General features: G+C 38.4%; 1 protein-coding gene across 6 annotated transcripts in view; it reads right to left on the minus strand.

The window, feature by feature from the left end:
• Positions 1–21,003, minus strand: part of WDR37 (WD repeat domain 37) — a 129,906-nt gene that overhangs the window by 46,761 nt on the left and 62,142 nt on the right. For 4 of the 6 annotated variants that reach the window (XM_063452654.1, XM_063452651.1, XM_063452653.1 and 1 more), the window contains exons 4-8: positions 20,215–20,310; positions 18,914–18,978; positions 16,915–16,998; positions 7,739–7,874; positions 862–933 (exon numbers count right to left, since the gene is read on the minus strand). In XM_063452654.1, coding sequence (XP_063308724.1) covers positions 862–933; positions 7,739–7,874; positions 16,915–16,998; positions 18,914–18,978; positions 20,215–20,310 — 453 coding nt within the window. The remainder of the gene's footprint in view (positions 1–861; positions 934–7,738; positions 7,875–16,914; positions 16,999–18,913; positions 18,979–20,214; positions 20,311–21,003) is intronic. The other 2 variants (XM_063452656.1, XM_063452655.1) reach the window with 1 other exon arrangement.

The following is a 21,003-nucleotide window of genomic DNA, read 5'->3' on the forward strand; positions in this document are numbered from 1 at the left end:
AAAAAAAGGTTTGCCATAGAGCAGAATTGTCATTTGCTGAAAACAAGCCAGCACCAAGGTTTTAGATATAAACACTCAGGTCTTGAATTTCTTTTGGACATGATAATCTGTTTTACATATGTTGCACAGATTAGCAAAAAGAATAATAGAGGGGAAAAAAAAAAAAAAAACCAACCTAAAAACGAGCATTGCCAAAGAAAACCCAAACAAAACATAAGTCTTGATTATTGGAAAAATCTGAAAAAAAGTGACATTACTAAGCTGTTGCAAAACACTACCGATATATGGCGCCAAAGAAGGTTTGACACACATCTAACACAACTAAAACAAATAAAATGCAACATTTGGATGAGGGACTAACTTCTATATCCCTTATGTCCATTTGTGACTGTCACTATTTAGTTAATAAACCCCAACATATAAAAATCACTGAGTTACAAAACCTTGTTTCAAAATAGCAGGGCAGAACATACAGCTGAGCTGGAGAACTCATCCTACCCTTTATTTTGTTAAACTGGGTAACAAAACGCCTCTATAACAGGCTATTTTTCCAGATCCGCTGCTTTGTCTGGTCAATATTCTGCAATTTATAGATTAGAGAATAAAGTACACTAAAAGTAAACATTATACACAGCACATAGCTATCTTATTCAATATATATTTTAGGGCTGGGTGGGAAAAGTACAAAACTGGAGCAGTTTGTTTTCAGTTTAAGGAAACTGGAAATTTTCCATCTTTCATTTGTAATTATTATGTACGGACATCCTGTAAGCGGAAAAATATTGCATTGTCATGAAAGCCGTTTGATGTCTCCCAAAACCTAGCTAATCACGTTAAATGAGCCTCTGTTCTTTACTTTACCTGATCCAGCATGGCCGACATATTTTATAAGGCATTTTCCAGTCTCTATGCTCCAGAGTAATGCCGTGTGATCTAGGAAAAAGAAAAATCCATGGTCAAAATTGTCAACCCCCCCCAATAAACATGTATACCCACATTTTAATTTAATGCTTTAGTATTAAGGACTATAAAAAAAAATAATCATGCACATAATGTGATATTTACAGTTAAAACTGTGTACAGCAGGGGGGCGGAGCCTGGCAGCACAACTGAATAGACGCCATTTCTACAGCTCCGTGCGCTGAAAAATTAATCCATTCGATATCTCAAACATCCTGACGACAACTAAAGAAATAAGGTCAGATCTTACCGCAGCGTACTGCCCTGAACCTGCCGGTGCCTTTTTTACTAACCCCGGGCAAAAAAACTCCGACCCGCGGCACTAAGGCCTACCGCGCTATCCGGCACGCTCCAGCAGCCTACGGAGGCCCACTAGACTGGGACGACCCCGACTACCTGAACCTGTTAACGGGCAGCATGGGGAGAAAAACCCAAAGGCCGACTGCATCCACGGCCAAGCCGCAACAAGACATAAGTCACATGCTGCAACAACCGCCGTCGGCGAAAACTCCGACGATAAGGGCGACAACATCCACCCGAGAGCCCTCGCCAGTAAGGGAAGACTGCGGGACCATAAGTCAAAGCCCGATGCCGACGGATAGAGGGGCACCAAGCCCAATGTTAGCAGAAGCACCGGCGACCAAACGAGAGCTACAAGAAATGCTCACTGGACTTCAAAACAACCTCAGGTTGATGTGGGAGGCGGACCTGGCGGTTCTCAAAACGGAGGTGCAAACAGTAAAGGGACGCACACAAGCCACCGAACATAATGTTACAGACTTGCAGAAAGGCCTCAAGGAATTGAGCGACAGGGTGCTACACATCCAGACTCAACAAACTGAAACGAATAAGCAATTACTAATATTGGACGACAGATGCAGGAGGAAGAACATAAAACTGCGGGGGGTAGCAGAAACCGTACCCCTTGAAGAACTACCGCACTTCATAAGGAGGTTAGTGGCATCACTACTCTCAGCCAGAGAGGCTAAATATTTCTCCTTTGATGGGGCATACAGAATAGCCAAATCCCCTAAAGCCCCTGAAACTGCACCACGAGACATCATCCTTAGGTGTCAATCGATGTCCAACAAATTAACCCTGCTGGCAGCTATGAAAGGGAAGACACCATATGACTTTGAGAACTGTAAAATATCATTTTTTCAAGATCTCAGCAGAGCCACATTACAGTGGCGCAAAGCCATGCAACCCCTCACACAAGTATTGCAGAAGGCAGGCCTAACGTACAGATGGGCGACACCGCAAACCCTATGGATTACCATAGGGGGAAAGTACTATAAAGCCACAGACCCAGCGAACACTCCCGCGCTCCTGGCGGCCCTGGACCTACAACCACAACGGGGCTCAGCTCAAGACCCACAGGACACACAGCTCCTCACAGACACTGACTCTGACACGTCTTCTTCGGAAAATAGGGGCGCAAGGAGACCAAAGACCTGAACAGGCCAACATACCAAAGTGTCCCAAACAGCAGAGACATTTCTGAGACTTTTCTTAACCTAAAGTTATGCAATGTTTAACGTTTACTATTTAATGGTTTGCTCTTTCAACTTACTCTAATGTACATCAATCCATAGTTACACATTCACATAATTCAACCGAGTGACCCAAAGGGCACACACAGCGCACACAATGAGCTCGAGACGTCTCCCCCCCTCCCCCCCCCCCTACTAGCCACGCCAGGGAGGGACTGAATAGAGGTCAGAGGGATACACATAGTCGAGGATCACACAATAGCGACCACCACGTAAGGCCGGCTTCACTGGGGAATCAACAACCAACCCTCCTCATACTATTAAAGTGATCCAGAACCCGCATACCTCACTGGTCTATAACTCCCGAGACATTTCACATAGAGGGGGCACACACACTTAAACCCAACTAGTGCTCAAATCGATACAACACGACAGACCACCAAACACCACAAAACGTGCAACATACCAACTAGACACCACAACTTGTGATGTTATACACATTGTTTATCACTGTACTTATCTGTGTATAATATTTGTATCAAATGATTCGAAGCAGTGTATACCTTTCATGCAACTTGCACCAAAAATAAAGAATTTAAAAAAAAAAAAAACTATGTACAGCAGGGTTTCCCAAATCAGTAACCAAAAATACAACATATGATGATGATGATTTAGGGAATAAAATTGTGAGAACCAATTTTCATCACCACAATCTACTCTAATGGCATTCTGCTGGTTTGTTTCAGCATTCTTGGCTCCACATGGGTCTTCAGTCCTTAAATGAACACTATAGGCATCCAGATCCATTCAGCTCAATTAAGTGGTCTGGCTGCCACGTCCCCCCGTTTTAACCATGCAATATAAACATTACCATTCTGCAAAACTTCTACGTTGAAGGGTTTAAATGCCTCAGGGGACTGTCATACTAGAGGCACAGAAATAGCCAAGTGAAAGTCTTGCATTTCAATCAGATGGCCTCAAAGACCATCTTTACAGATGAAATCCAAATCTTTCCCTCTCTTCCCTTAGCTGTATCAATCCTATCATAATGGATCCCACGCTATTTCCTCTCAGCTAAACTTTGCAGCCCAGATGTTAATACAGATTCCTCCCCTTCTCTTTAACAATCATATAATCCCATCAGTAACTCCACCTGCCATTTCCATCTGTTTAATCAGCAAACCGCTTGTAAACTTACCACCTACTACACACAAACCCCTCCACTATTACCACTAGTGAATTTCATTTCTAGATTTTCTATAACAAGCTGCAGTCTGCTCATGTTTTTTGGGCGGTGGGTGAGAAAATGAACATACACTCAAATTGGTGCCCACATTAACCCTGCGATTTATTAGTGGATTGCACCAAAATGTTTTTAGCGTGTGGTAAAATTTGCACCAAAATGGCATTTATCTGCATCTAGTGGAGAAAATGGAGCTAGTTAAAAAACAAAAAAACTCCTGTAGGAACACTCTAAAATAAATGGCCATCCTGGAGGGATTGCTTAAAATTCTTGTGGGATCGATTCCTATTCCCAGACAACAATGTGGATGTATGCAGTAACAAATGTAACGCTATCTTGTAAAATATAATCATCTTCTAACTGCAGGACAAAAGAACTACATAATTCTAGAAAAACAAATTGGATAGTTTTCTTATATTTCATAACCCTCAATGTTAAAAAAAGTATTCTGCATTAACATACATTTCTTCTTCATATCCATGAATACAAGGTTTCCTAAAATAGGCAGTAATCGGAAACTTAATTCAGACGTTTCTTATGTGATAAGATTCCATTGCAACCTCATTTCTTTTAACTTACTTAATTAAAGATGAAAAGTAACTGTATTGTGAGAATTACAATGAATTATGACCTTATTTCTTTGCCTACATAGTATTTAAAGCTTATTTATGCCAATGATATTTCATGTTCCACATCAAATGAGGATCGAAGCACAATCCTTCCCCCCCCCCTTTTCAAACTAATATATTGCAGAGTTCTAGTTAAGATAAACAAAATATCTGATTTCTGGTTATTTGAAAGTCGCTGGTTTTCAGGACCTTATTTTGCCTGTTCTTCAAACATGCCTGCAGGATACTTTTAGAAATCTGGAAAGTGATGTGGATTCGCTGGTATCATTCTGAAGCATGAAGTCCAGCTGGTTTTCTGACAAGGAAAATGAACCTATCAATTAAATAAAAACTAATCCCCTGCAGGGTTATCTTTCTCCTGTAGATAATTTACCCCTATTTTGCTGTGTTACGTTGGACTTTCAATAAACTATGACTTTATTTTGGAAGCACATTTTCTGTGGATTTAATTAATTATTTTCTATATCTATAGACCGTGTCTGTGTCAACATTGATAATGAGCTTTATCTTAACTTTACTGCTTTTTAACATTCTGATTTGCAGCACAATCACCACGAAGTCTAGAATTTAATTATGTTTCCCTATTCACTTCTTTGAGGTTACATATTTTTACTTTATATATCATGGTACTCAAATCTTTCCTTGTACATGGTAAAGGTTGGCGTGCAGTCTATTAAAGGCTAAATCTTAAATCAGATGTAAAAATTAGGAAATTTTAGGAAGTTAAATAAATACCGTATTTATCGGCGTATAACACGCACTTTTTTCCCCTGAAAATAGGGGAAAAATCGTGGGTGCGTGTTATACGCCGATATCCCATAATTACTTACCTGTCCTGAAGCGTGGGCCGGCTTCACAGCGCGCACCGCGGTACAGGAACTTTAATTTAAGGTTCCGGTTTCCGGCGGGACTGAAAGGAAGTGTGCACAATAGTGTGCACACTTCCTTTCAGTCCCGCCGGAAACCGGAACCTTAAATTAAAGTTCCTGTTCCGCGGTGCACGGTGTGAAGCCGGCCCACGCTTCAGGACAGGTAAGTAATTATGGGAGGGGAGGAAAGTACACTATGGGAGGGGAGGGGAGGGGGAGGAAAGTACACTATGGGAGGGGAGGGGGAGGAAAGTACACTATGGGAGGGGAGGGGGAGGAAAGTACACTATGGGAGGGGAGGAGGGGAAGTACACTATGGGAGGGGAGGAGGAGGAAAGTACACTATGGGAGGGGAGGGGGAGGAAAGTACACTATGGGAGGGGAGGGGGAGGAAAGTACACTATGGGAGGGGAGGAGGGGAAGTACACTATGGGAGGGGAGGAGGGGAAGTACACTATGGGAGGGGAGGAGGAGGAAAGTACACTATGGGAGGGGAGGGGGAGGAAAGTACACTATGGGAGGGGAGGGGGGAGAATACTATGGGAGGGGAGGGGGGGAGAATACTATGGGAGGGGAGGGGGGGAGAATACTATGGGAGGGGAGGGGGGAGAATACTATGGGAGGGGAGAGGGGAGAATACTATGGGAGGGGAGGGGAGGGGGGGAGAATACTATGGGAGGGGAGGGGGGGAGAATACTATGGGAGGGGAGGGGGGGGAGAATACTATGGGAGGGGAGGGGGGGGAGAATACTATGGGAGGGGAGGGGGGAGAATACTATATACTATGGGAGGGGAGGGGGGGAGAATACTATGGGAGGGGAGGGGGGGAGAATACTATGGGAGGGGAGGGGGGAGAATACTATGGGAGGAGGGGGGGAATACTATGGGAGGAGGGGGGAATACTATGGGAGGAGGGGGGAATACTATGGGAGGGGGGAGAATACTATGGAAAGGGGGGAGAATACTATGGAAAGGGGGGACACTATGGGATGAGGGGGGAATACTATGGGATGAGGGGGGGGAATACTATGGGATGAGGGGGGAAATTTCCTGGAATTTCTTTCTAAAAATGAGGTGCGTGTTATACGCCTGTGCGTGTTATACGCCGATAAATACGGTACTTTAATGGAATACATAACCAAATCACATACTTGCGAATTCTTTATTGGTCAAATCTTAACAGTAAAACCTGTGAAAATGTTTAATCTAAACATACAAATCTACAAAGCATATCTTTTCCAGGAAGTAAAAAAGTGTCAAGATAAAAATATTTTGCAATCAAATTATTTACGGATAAGATTTTTGGCAGGCTATGCTGCTTGGTTTTAACAAGAGCATTTAAATATATACTCCAGATGAGGTGCTTCAGGAATTAACAATATGTCTCTGAAGGCTTATTATAACAAAAATATTGTTGATATCAAGAAAACCTGAGACTTTTTAAAAACAGCCGTGAGAGTGTAGCTGAAAGTGAGTGCTTGGTCTCAATACTTCTCTTTAAGAAGCATTGTTGGTGAGTCGGAACAAATCACCAGTAACAATGACTTCACAGGAGGCGGACTCGAGCTGCACTGATGATACGCTCCCACTGATGGAATAAAATGGAGTTGACTTTATTTTAACTCTAAATGTCTTGGAAAACCTTTGATGCCTTCAGCACTGCAGGTGCTCCACAATTGGGAAACCAGAAACCCTTCAATATCCCAATACCTAGAGAGGAAATGGGCAACACAAACTGGTACAATATGAAGTAGGGAGTTCATTTGGAGACAGCAAGACTTAAGGAATATGATCAATGATGTTGAGCTTACAAAGTAGCTTTCACCATACATTTTATCTATTTTTTTAATGCAGTGCTCTGCTCACGTTTTATTCTTCCAGTGCCTAAAAGGAGCAACATGCAAGTTTGGATATTTACTGTTGTGAACTTTTCCGACAGAGCAGATTACTGCTCCATAGAAAATGAGTGATAATCGCTTCATGTATTTTCTGCAAGCAATTCCATCAAGTGTTTTTCTTCGAGTTGTCATGTACCAGGATATATTATATCGAACATTCTAACATTGACATCATTTAAAGTGTTATCCTTACACAAGGGCTTGTTTATTTTACCCACGCGCAAGTCACCTGTTAGACGAGATCATGTGATGCAAATAAAAGGCCTAACTAACAAAAGAGCGCAGTGTGATTATTGGGGATTATGAAGCTGAATGTATCCCTGAAGAAAAGCCTAAGGGTTGGCATGCCCTTCTGTAATTAGCATTCACTGTGTAAGCTAATCCGTGGCAAATAACATTTCTTCGTAGGGTTTTAATCAGTTTTTCACCATACGCAGGAATAAAATTAGTGTAAGCTGGTTACTGGTGAGGAAGGCTTTCTAGACATTACTTTAACCCTTCAAATGCCAGGCAGCTGAGCAATGTAATCAGCACCTAAAAAGTAAATAGTAATAATAGAACTACAAAGCTACAAAACGGTGTCCAGAAAGGTGAAATGGTGTAAACGTGTCTATTCACATTGCAGTGCGTGAGAATATAATCTTACCAGCTGAAGCTGTTCCCATCACCACAGGTTGTGTTCGGGTCACACTGACATCCCAGAGTCCATCACGGTGCCCTACATACTCCTTTACCAGCTGGCAGATTGCCCGAGAGGTTGTAGTCTTGAAACTAGAAACAATCTATAAGAAATTAAGGATATAAATGTTCACCTTTCTCACTAATTGCATTAAAAATGCATGCCCCTTACGCAGTTAGTAAACGCTGCATTGCTCCTAGTATTATATCACGCGTTCTCATACCTGCGAATATTGATTTATCACCAACCTGAGAGAATTTACCATTTCCCTGTCTATGGATCCTGAGAGAAAACAAGGTAGAATATAGGAGGAACAGACCAGAAACAGAGAGATAAAAAGCAGCAGTGCAATGTGTTTTGGCAGAAGCGGAAGGTAAACACTATGAAACACACATCTTGGGAATAAAACTATGTTTTGGGGGTCACGCATACTAAAATCATCCCAGTGCAAATCAGAAACGTTTTCATCTTTGCATATTGACCATATGACACTAACTAACCGGCAAGGAGTGTTGGAGATAATCTTACAGCCTTCATTTTAGTAGACCAATGAGATCATCAACTTCTGATATACCACATGTGTTCTAAACAATTAAACAAACATTGCATACACACTATAAAGTACACAACTGCGAAACCACAAACTGCAAATGAAAGTATATAAATAGTAAAGCACAAGATGATTTCAATTTAAAGAGCACAAGATGCCATTTAAATATTCAGTTAGCAAAAATGCTAAATTAGAATGGGGAGTAAATTGGGAAATTAGTTGAAGGATCAAAAAATAGAAATACTTAAAGGACCACTATAGTGCCAGGAAAACACTCGTTTTCCTGGCACTATAGTGCCCTGAGGGTGCCCCCACCCTCAGGGTACCCCTCCCGCCGGGCTGGATGGAGATCAAGGGGTTAAACTTACCTCTTTCGCCATCGCCGGGCGGGGAGCTCTCCTCCTCCTCGTCTGAATGCGCATGCGCGGGAGCATTCAGCCAGTCTCATAGGAAAGCATTTACAATGCTTTCCTATGGACGCTGGCGTCTTCTCACTGTGATTTTCACAGTGAGAAGCACGCAAGCGCCTCTAGCGGCTGTCAATGAGACAGCCACTAGAGGCTGGATTAACCCAAATATAAACATAGCAGTTTCTCTGAAACTGCTATGTTTATAGAAAAAGGGTTAATCGAAGCTGGACCAGGCACCCAGACAACTTCATTAAGCTGAAGTGGTCTGGGTGCCTATAGTGGTCCTTTAACCCCTTAAGGACACATGACATGTCTGACACGTCATGATTCCCTTTTATTCCAGAAGTTTGGTCCTTAAGGGGTTAAGGCAGCAAACACTGAAAGGGGGATCTGGGTGCATTTAAACCACAAAGCCAATAATTATGATAATCTAAACTATACAGTGTCACACACAGGTTGCAACTAATATAAAGAGAAAAATATCACACTTATGGACTTTATTAATTTCTTTATAAAGTGGGTAAAAAAAATGTAATACCAGCCTGCGCTGCGGAGTGTGATGTGACCTATATATCCCTGGTTGAGGACCAAGTGTGAGCTTAGTTCTTATTTTTGCCTGAACACAGTTTTATGATAATTACAATATCGCATTATTGAAGTTTCTCTCCCTTTTTGCATACTCACAGGAATCATCGATGACACCCATATCTACAAGATGGAATTATAGTAATACTACTTTTAGAACTTGTTTTAAGCTCCTTCACATGTGAATGAGCATTTGTGCACAAAGGTTTGGGTCACTTACGTTTCTCCGAATAGATTACACTTTTTTCTACATGTACCTAGAGATGAGCTTTCAAGTCACTATAGAATCAAGAACATCTGATAAAAAAAAAAATTGGACCTTATTTTCTTACCCCTTTTGCATTGTGATATTTCACTCTTTATACTTATCGCAATCTGTTTGACACTCTGCATAGTGACGCGTCTTATTTTATTTTTTTTATGTGAAAATGCTAAATTAGATCTACATCAAATGATCTTCACAAATTTATTTTTTTACAAGTGCTACAGTGGTAAAAACTCCAAATATATAGTGCACAGTACAACTGAGCGTGCAATCATAGCACCCCAAAGTGGAATATATACCTATACATACACACTGTTTGCAAGTACACATACTATTTCTGGGTCCATGTTGGAGAAAGAGGAAGCAACCTTTGGGGAAAAATGTTCTATCTATAAATTTGATGGTGAATTTGCACAATGCATAGACTTGCACACTCTATTCTTTCCCTCATAGTTTGCATACAACGGGTTTACTTTAACATTGGGCATGAAGAATGAACCAAGAACAAACCTCAACACATAGATGTGCACCTTGGACTCCATTCACGTGAATGTCCAAGTCTATGACTGCACCAAGCATATGCAATTAGCTCCAATTCATTTCTAGAGGTCAGAAAGCCAACTACACACAGAATGGTTCTCCCTTTGGTTTTTAAAAGGGACACCAAGCACATGATTCCTAGTAATTGGAGTATAATAACTATGTGAAAGCATACACTTCATTTTTGCACTGAATTTATGAATTTAAAAGGTCTAAACAGACCTGTTCCAGTTTGCTTACATAGTTCTAATCCAAGAACTCCGTGCACTCTTTCCTATCATTATATTCTGACATAATGAATTATTCTTTGGAGGACGCAGCTCCACTCCACAGTCCATCAGACGGGCAGTTGGTATTCCAGGTAGGAAGATAATATTTGCATGCTGTTTGACTGAGTACTCCGTCTTCCCAGACAGCCATTAGTTTACATAACAGTTTCACTCATCCTACATGGTGAGTGGAATTGCTCTTGGACGATAAACTACGTATAACAAACTATACGCTTTTCTCCTGTAAGTTATACAAATAGTTTTTTTTTTTCTTTTTTCAGACTCTTTAATTAGAATGAGCAAATGAATAGTATAAAGAAAAGGAAAAAAAAAGAATCAGAAAAAGAATACCAAGTGGCAAACTGATCATTTGTTTGGTGTATTAAAGATTCAAAATGAAAGGGCACCAATGAATAAAAAATGCAGTAACCGTTTTATAAATAAGTAAATGGCACATGTGCATATTTAAAATTAAAAACTACTTTTTACACATACTACCCAATTACTCACATATGTTGCTTCTACAAAGCCACCTCAGTGTTTTTGAAGAATAGGAAAACAAAGATTTTACAAATCTTTCAATTTACTAACCCTAAAATGAACGTTTTAAACTAAATCCAAAGATAATTGGGTTAAAGTTTGGCCGGGTAACCACTATCTTCAAGGTTACCCTCATCCAATTGTTCTTTAACAGCAGCTTAGAAGTCATCAGGTAGTACAATATATTTCAGTTAAACCATAAATGTTTCTACAGGAAACCGAAATAACACCTCCGCCCACCCTAAAAAAAAGGCATTCAAAATGTATATAAAGATCACTGGTTAAAACCATCCTCAAAACTCCTGGTTAATATTCAACACACACAGAATTTTCACGCCATGGTTAGTAAATTAACTGCACAGTTTTTAGAAAAGTTTGATTAATAAAGTTAATTTTAAAAAGACAATACCAAACATATCCAACTGAAATGGCTGTCATATCTCTCAACTGCTCCTCTTTTAAACCAAATACTATAGAAAAAAATAAGGTCCGTGTGTGTTTGGGATACAACAGCAAGTCATGTCCTTATGTTTATGAGAATCAGATTCACAAGGGAGAGTAGGCCTGAGATCAAAATAAACTTCAATATCATCAGTTTAATTATAGGTCACTTTATTACTCAATAAAATATTTAGAACGTTTCAGAACATATCTTATAAAAAACAATATTCTGGTTAGTTTCAATCAATAAAAATGTTGTTTGTTTTATTTGGGACATATTAGCTAAACTATAGGCAGGGGTGAAACAAATCTCATAATTCGCTCAATTTCAAAGCCCTTTAAATCCATATATGCGGGCAGGGGAAACAGGAGGGAAGTCCTATATTTTTTTCCCTTGCATGGTGAATTTGGGAGGAAGAAGCAGTGAACATTACTTCCTGGTACTATGGGTCTCCTCATAGCTCATAACTGAAGTTTGGGGGATTTTTTTTCTTCTTAATGTAAAAGAAACTGTAAACTAGAGGAATAATCCAGGATACCGGAGAGGGGGCCAAATGTGTCTGGAAGACATTTGGAGATGGGACAGGTTCAAATACCGGTTAATATCCCCAAGCCAAACTAAGGCAATCACTACAGGCTTATTCACTAAAGTGAGAATTCAAAGTGAAAGGAGAAACAAACATTTTCTAAGTCACCTATACTTCCAGTTCAAATACTTTGAAGTGAATTTCAAATTTAAGGCCAAATTCTCTCTTTAGTGAATAATCCTGCTAATTTCACAGATTGCGCTCTAAATTATTATATCCAAAGCAATCTTGCTCCCATTCAGTAGGAATCAAGTCTCTTCCAGAAGGTTTGTACTTGCACCACTTCCCTCCCTGGTGGTAATTGGAAAATAAGGTGAAGAAAAAAAAAACACAGATAGCTAAAAATATATCATCAATTTTCCGATACATTTTTTTTTTTTATGGGATTTATATAAATCCTATGCCCAGCTTTCGATCTCCAGCTGTTTGGACTAGAATTCACATAATTCTCAGTCCAAAGATATAAATGATCCCTCAATTTTTTTTTTTTTTTGTTTAATTTTTTTTGTACTGCATTCCTATTAAGAAGAGATTTTCCATGGCTGAGATACAGGAAAATATCAAAGCGAAAATTAAACTTTTGCGTTCTTTAGAAATGAAAAGCTATGCAAAAGGATATTCATGGTTATTGTAATCTAAAACCATGTTTCTACCTGCTCTGTCCAAGTTTGAGTGTTGAGTGTTGAGTGTTTTTTGTGGGGTGGGAGGGGATTTATATCGCTGTAGGACTGTTTCCCCTCCCAAAGCAGTTTTCAGGATAAAGGTAGCAGTGAATAAAGTGAAAGCAATTGTGTGTGTCTACTTCATGTCTGCAGTGATGAGATCTCGCCCTCAGTACAGTTTGCACACTTTGTTCCCAGTTAAGAATGTCTCACATCTTGCTTTATTTCTGTGATAGCAAGTACCTTTGGGCAAGCATCTCAGAGAGCAGCAATAAAAAGAACTGTCATCATGAAACAAATGTTTCTTAAAACTTGTCTGGCGTCGGCTAGGTATCAAATTTTAGCACCACTAAATCAAGCTTACAGTTTGCTTTTATTGGACACATTGGAAAAATTTAGAAGAAAAGAAAAAAAAAAAAAAGTAGAAAATGGCGCTGCTTTTCTCAAAAATGATTTTGTGATCCTTTATTATTGACCATTACCCCGCAATGTTAATATTTAATTACAATTGATTACGCTGAGTGGGTTTTTTACTTTAACATAATTCGTTTTGCGCTGTAAGCATACCCTTTATTCTTTCTACCTCTTCCCCACTCAAGCTGCAATGGTACCGGTTTGACTCCAAAATGACAGCTGCACATAATGCCATTACTATTGGAATTCAGAGTTTATCGGTTAGTTTTCTAAAAGCATAAAGCAAACAACTTTACTACAATGCCCACAATTCCTTAGTGTGGCTCTACGATTACCGAACTTCTCATTTAAGCAGTGATTTATAGAAAGTTTGGTGAAGACAAAAAAAAATACATCTGATCTGGGCATTTGGAACACATGCGAAGATGTGTGATTTTTATTTTAGATTGTGTATGCAGAAAAAGAAAATGGACTTGCTCCCATCGGATGGGTCATTTAATTAATTTTACTTTAAGGCTGCCCTATACACAATGTAATAATTGTAAACTTTACTGCATCAACTATCACCACTTCCACCTATTCTAGGTATTTACACTAAACTTTATGCAGAGTAGTAATTCCCAATATTGCCATCAATTTTCTCATCTTCAACTTGTCTTCAAGGTTGTTGTCTTCAAGGTTGTCATTTTAAAATGACGGTCATAAAACGATCTCTGAGTAGGGGGAAACTGATCAGTATAAAGTGTGACCTTTTAACATTAATGGGAAACTCTAGGCCCCCTAAAGCACTTTGGGCTTGCTGAAAAGCGTGTGTCCTATTTTTCTATTTTGAAAAAAATATGGATTTCAATAGAAATTGACACTTTTATAAATTAACCTGGTTACGCCCCCCTCAACTTTCAAGCAGACATCTGTTCCTCTTACTTCCTGGTTTGCTTAACTCAGTAGAGCTAAACTCAGGCAGAATAGGCAGCAATTACTCAGGACGCCTGCCTTGCAAAGACTTCTCACTGAGCTGCATTTGGAGAATGCCTGGGCGGGTCTAGAAGGGGAGGTTTTGCATCTCCCAACATTAAATTCAACAGATACATATACCTGATGCCTTTGTGTAATGAAAATTGTATTGGTCAGTTGGTTATTATTGCTATAATGCCCCAACATAATCGGCAAAGAAAGATTATACACCAACTGTTGAACCACTTTCACCATCAAAGTTGTAGGTTTGAAAATAGACATTTTAAGAATGATGCATCTTGGGGGGAAAAGCACTAACTTCTAACCGATAAAGAAAATTTATTTAATTGTGCAAAGACACAGAGTTTGTGCATTAAGCACATGGTACGCGTGTTTCTTCTCTGTTGCTTGCTACTGATTGGTCACATTTTATGGCTTGTATTACATAGAATTTATTTAACCAAATTACACAATGATGGTTAAGTACAAGAACCAATTTTGCAATAAAAAGTTTATTATTTACCAACACGAATTTCTCCCTGAATGCTCAACACTTGAAATTTTGTTCTCAAATTACAGACACTTTTGAAACATCTCAATAAAGCAGCCCAGGTATTGATGATTAAGCCAAAACTTTATTTCACTGCAAATCTGTCAGGTGGGATTTGAATCTGGATTTTCTATGTATTTTGACAGGAGAAGACAAGCGTTCTAGATGTTAATTTTTTTTAAATCAGATTACCTAGTTTATGAAATTAGATATCAGGTTAAAAAGTAGATGGCACTCATAAGCCCCCACTAAATCTATATTCTACCATAAAAATTTCAATCAGAGTAGCTGTCAGTCCTCTTGCAAATAAAAAGGGTATCAGAATGCATTTTTTTTTTGTACATCTGGACACTTGTTACACTTTAAGTCACCCACTATAACAGGTTTGTATTTGATGTAATTTAAACAAAAATCTAAATTTAAAAGAAATTGCAATAAAGGAAGTGTAAATATTAGGTGACTCTTTACAGGAAGTGTTTAGGAAGGCTGTGTAAGTCACATTCAGAGAGGTGTAACTAGGGCTGCAAACAATGTGATTTAACTTCTAAACGGCAGAAAATTAGCAGTGACACTACAGAGGCATGATCTTTTTACCAAAACTGCTTTATTTAGCTAAAGTTGTTTTGGTGACTATAGTGTCTCATTAAATTGTAAGTATAATATATCCCTAGATGAAGAAAGAAAAAAAAATAAGTTGTAAGACATTTTTTAACATACATATTTAGTAAGAATTTGTAAGAAAATATTATTTTTAAAAAATCATAGAAACTGGTTTATATCCCCCTTTTAAGAAAATTAGGATCAATGTCCATTTAATGATTGTATGAAAAGCAAGTCTTTCAATTTAGATAGAATGCGCTCTACAATTTTTTTTTTTTTTTTTATTTTTTTTTAACATGACACTCTTGAACATGTTCGGCTACTGCAGTCTTGATCTTTGAGAAACTGATTTTTTTTTTATTTTTTTTTTAGAAAAAATTAGTCAGACCATCTGACCTCACCTCTGGTAAAACAAACACTGCACATCTATCTGACACGGTGTCTGATAGACCAGAGCCGGATTAAAAAGTCTTAAATGGTCTGTTTATTGGAAGCATTAATGCTACAAAGCAACAAAATAGATCTACTACTCCACTAGGCATAGTGCTGGGGGAGTTTTAAAGAGTCCATTGGTCCACAGAGTAATAAGAGATACACCGCAAATAGCGAGGTCTCAAACTTGTATACATATAGTTTCATGGTCTCCAGTCTGAGCGTGTTTTACAATGGAATATTTGGAACTGTGGATTCTTTAAGTAGAGACTAATGTTTACGGTAATTGTGTCTGGATATATCCTATTCAGATTGTGGATCACACTACTCCATATTACCGTATTAATATATGTAACCTTATTTATATGGGCTTTCATCTTGCAGTGTTGCTTTTAATCCTTGCACACATGTATTGTGGATCTAGGTCCATTTATATTATTATGAATATCTTAATACCAGTGTATTAACCAGTACATGAATAATACAACAGCTTACCAATTTGCACTTTAATTGGAAGTAGTTTTTAAAGCAGTTTTTCAGGTGTCCTACAAGATTTTCATACTAAGTAAGGACTGTTTAAAAGAAAGAATTATATAAAATATATATATATATATATATATATATATATATATATCACATTAAAAAAGACTTTCATTTTTGTTATTCAATTGAATTTATGAATATCTCTGCAAGGAGGCATTGTGTTACTTTGTATAGGAATTAAGGTTGGAAATATACATTGCTGGTGTTTTACCATGTAACTAAATAAATATTTTAAATGCATAAAGCTAGGATGGTTTATTATTTAAAGGGGAAGATTCATACCAAATACAGCCCACTCTGGTGGTTATGGAGTCCCCTGGAGTAATTGTCTGGTAAGGGGTCAACCGTCTTGACATTTGCCAGCCCCCAACTAGGCAAGAGTGGTCCTTCCAGTCTTAATGATGCAGCAGCAGCTATCACTGCACTTTAGCAAAGTCAAATTCTGTGTAACTATTAACAGCACTTATTGACTGAGCGAGTCATAGTATGTAGAAGAATGCCTGCTTTTCTCTGGAAGAGTAGCATTGGGAAAAGATACCTACAGCATACTAAAATGCAGGGAACCTCTATGGTTGATAGGCAAACATCCAAAATAAACCTACAATGTTAAAATAATGTGTTTCCTCATATGCTAATATTTAAAGAGCAGTCGCTTTGAGAGCTCTCCGAGGGAACAGTTGGTAGACATGACCCTCCAATCTTTGCATGCCAGAGAGTAATACCACACACATTTCTGGGACACAAAATTACTTTCTTTCAAGTTCTGGCTTACATGCACACTGGCACACAGAAAAAAGTTACCCAGGAGTCTCCACCCCATATCTCCCAGCTCCTCACTCTGAAGTGGAAGGGTCGGCCTGCCTTGATTGGGGAAAAATTTGAACACTACAGCAATCACAAGAAAACAAGAGGTTTAGAGGTCTTGTAAAATTATAGCTAATTATATCTCACCCTATAGGAATTCACACAAAGGAAGCAATCAACAACATTTTCTTTATGATACAAGAGAGATAAAATATAAGAGAGAGGTATCTTTGTCATCATCCCAAAAATTATAGATTTTGTGGACTGTCTTCCCTGGCATTACAGTGCCCTCTGTCCCCATTCTTGTAATTAAAAAAATGTAGCAGTAATATTTTTCACTCACCTTATTGCCAGCGCCGAGATACTGCTACTGCACCTGCCCACTCCACATCCTTCTTCATCAGCAAGCATTCGGAGGTCTCTCGTCTTCTCGATCAGTCTTCCGCTTCTCAAAGAGAAGTATTTTGAACTAGAGGCGCATGTGAGGCAAAACGCCACACTTCAATCAAATGCTCTCCATGAGAAGCACTGATTGAAGAATAGTATGTTACAGCAGCTGAAGCACGATCTAGTGACAGTCAGGAAGACAGCCACTAGAGGTGTGTATGGTCCTGCAATCTACATTGCTTTATCTTCAAAACGGCAAAGTTTTACATTGCAGGACTATAATTATACAGCCATGTCTATGACATGAAGTGGTCTGGGTGCCTATAGTGGTCTTAAATTCAAACCTTATCCAGGAGTCTGAACCTCCACCCCCAAAGGCTAACATAGTGAGATTATATATACTTACAAAAAAGCATAAAACTATTTAAAATGTTTCCCAAACACCAGATCTGAGTGAACACTCCAGTATGAGTTTTCAGACTCTTGCAGCATCACCACAACTTGAGTACACAGACAATAAAGGGATGCTTTCAATCTCCTTAACCTACAGGGCTGAAGAAACGGAGGTATAAGATTTGAACTCTATGGGGTTCAGTCCCTAAATTTGGATTTCTGAAGAATTGATAAAGAAACTGCAAGTTTTAGGCCAACATTGCTAAGTTGGATAAAATACAAATAGAATAAAAAATATAAGTGGTCACAGTGATTCAAGTAACACTTTAAGTATGCTACATGCACCTGACCAGAAACTGAAAAATATATAAAAGTCACTATATATTCATTTCAGACTTCCTTCCATTTAAATTCAGTAAACGCCAGAAGATTGGAGCACGTTTTTACAAGCTGAGTGTACTAAGCGTGATTTCCTTAAAAATCAATTATTTTAAATAATTACTCTTTAACAACTTCCCCCCCAACATATTTTTGTCACATGGAACCCTCTATATATTTCTGCCATTTGGCAAGATAACATTTGATCAAAATGACTTCTGTTAGAGGTTTTTTAGTAGGCTGTGCAAACAACGCTGCAAATAAGCATAGTTACCAGAATCAATACATAGCTGCTCTTTGAGTCATACTGATATTTTAAATGCATAAAGCAAGGAAGGTTTTATGGCACGTATGATAGCCATGTATTATGGGAATGTGCACACTACTCTGAATGACATGCAACAGCCTTTCAGTGAGACGATGAGAAGGGAAAAAGATGGTGGATTCTAAGTGGCGGAGGTATGTCTGGAGGCAGACAAGAGTGCACTGCAAAGGACATAACAGATTTTTAACCAACTGGTTGTGAGTACAATTTTTACAATTGTCACATGTATTTAATTTACCGCAGCAATGGAGGGAAAAGATAGCTCCATCTACTAATACCTGGTCAAATGTTAAAACAACATGGGATGTTAGCATACAAGAAAGTCAAAAATGTATAGTCACATGTCCCCAAGTTAAGTAGAAAACACAAGGAAGAAAAATAAAAAACTAAAAACATCTATGTGTAATAGAACCGAAGTATGAGATATTGAAGATATTTTAAAGCTGAAACATTAAAGTGACAGCACATAACACGAACATTAATAAATGGTTCATACTGAAAAGATAAGTTTACCTTGCTGGTAGAGGCTTTATATGTGGTCTTCAGTTTTTGGGACAGTTGGCTTGTACTATGGCTGGCTGTGAAGACAAGAAAAATGATACAAACAAGACAATGCAATGAAAATGCATGCAGGGAATGTTACAAAGTTCCATCCACTGTCAATGGGGACGGACAATGCAAGCACCCCCTCCGGATCACGGTTATTTAGTATTATGATTAAGGTTTATTTTCCCATGACATAATTTAACAGATTCTAAACATATTAACTGCATGACCCCACAAACCTCACGACATTGAGAGCAAATAACAAAATATTGAAAAAGTATACAAAGAGAAACTCTGTTTCTGCCCAATCCTTGGCAGCACGTTAGCACCCAGTAAGCTGTATAATTCATTTTACCATTGTCAACAATTTTTTTTTTTTTTACACAAATATGTCGAACGTTACACATAAAAGAGCAGATGTGTTGTAAGAGGTCTTTATACTAATATACACTATGCAAGCCTGATAATGTTCTAACACGGAGACTAAATAAGTAATAACCAAATACAAAGCTTATCCCACGGATTCTGACAGATGATTTGACAATTAAAAGAAATATAATAGTCTTCTCAGTAATTAAAGAGATCATTAACTCTCTAGGTGTAGAGGAGTTTAAAACTATATGTCAAAACATGCTCTGATTTAAGGATTTCCAATTTTTGGTGATCGTTTTTCTTGAATTTTTATATTCACTTTAATGATGCGTTTTCATTATTATTTCTGAATGTAGTAAATTGCTTCAATAGACCATTCTAATATAGAGCATTGTTGAAGTTTTTCTTCATTCTGTTTTTTTTTTTTTTTTACAAAGTCAGCTGTTCACCCATTTGCCATCATATTTTACTGTGCTTATTACTTGGCACTTATGTTTATTTTGTGAATTATTATTCTATAATTAAAGTATAGATTTAAAGTCTTCCCTGCTGCAGGCAATCTTTGAAAGAGGAGGTTACAAGCTTAACTCCGGAACATGAAAATACGATTACAGATTTTTTTTCAACACCTATCAGTGTGTACATTTGTGGGCCAGAATGTTCCATAGAACAAATATTCACCATGGACACACAAGACCAATTTTTTTTTTTTTTTTAATATATAAACTATACTCGCCTGTACCCATCTATCAATAGAGAGCATAAACAAAGTCACAACAATTTTTCTGCATTGTTGTCCTTTTACTATCAAAGACCCATTTCAAGAATGTGTAAAATAAATAAATAAATACTTCAAACAGTTTTAGAAAACGTGGAATACTCTGGGTCGCTCTTACCTTTTGTTTTCATTTGTCCTTTGCTTAACTCGGCTCCATCAATGCTTTGTCCTTCCACCGCCAGGCGTTCATTCAGTGTATCTATTTCACGGCGTACTTTGCGGCAAAACATGGAATGGTCAATTAATTACAGGGACGATCACCAGTGTCGCAGTTTTTATTAAAAGTAAGCATGAGAGAAAGTTTACGGGCAGTCTCGAAAAACAATACAAGTGTTTCTCTGTGTGGAGTTAGATCACTGTGACAGAGCGTGGTGGGTCTGTACTGCGTGAATACAGAGCCATGTGTAGGCATGCCATTCATTCAATAAATGCTACTCAGTACTGTTAAACAAGACTAAATCAGAAACAATATTGAATCAGGCAATTCTAGGAGGAAAGAGACCAGTGTACTCTATTCAGGGACAATATTCTGAACATATTTATTCCCCTTTCCTTTTCTATATACTAGTGTTTTAAGGTTGGAAGAAATGTGGATTGGATTGGATGGGAACTTTTGCATAAATAAGGCAATATATATGAAGTGACTGGAGAAGGAAAAAAAAAACAACAAGAATGGAGCGAGAAAGATATAAATAGATACGGTATATAAAACACAGCACCAAGTATTGTGTGACTGTTTATTGCAGCTTTGTATAGCACCCACCCGTGTGTGCAACACACAAAGAATAACAAGGCAGTCATTTGCAAGCTTCATCATGGGCGAGGATGAATTGAATAGGGATTGTATAGAAATTCCAGAAGCAAGGCTGTAACATTCCACACATTCAGATATCAGCGACCAAAGACC

The sequence above is a fragment of the Pelobates fuscus genome, chromosome 4 (assembly GCF_036172605.1).
Source record: "Pelobates fuscus isolate aPelFus1 chromosome 4, aPelFus1.pri, whole genome shotgun sequence".
NCBI classification, from domain to species: Eukaryota; Metazoa; Chordata; class Amphibia; order Anura; family Pelobatidae; genus Pelobates; species Pelobates fuscus.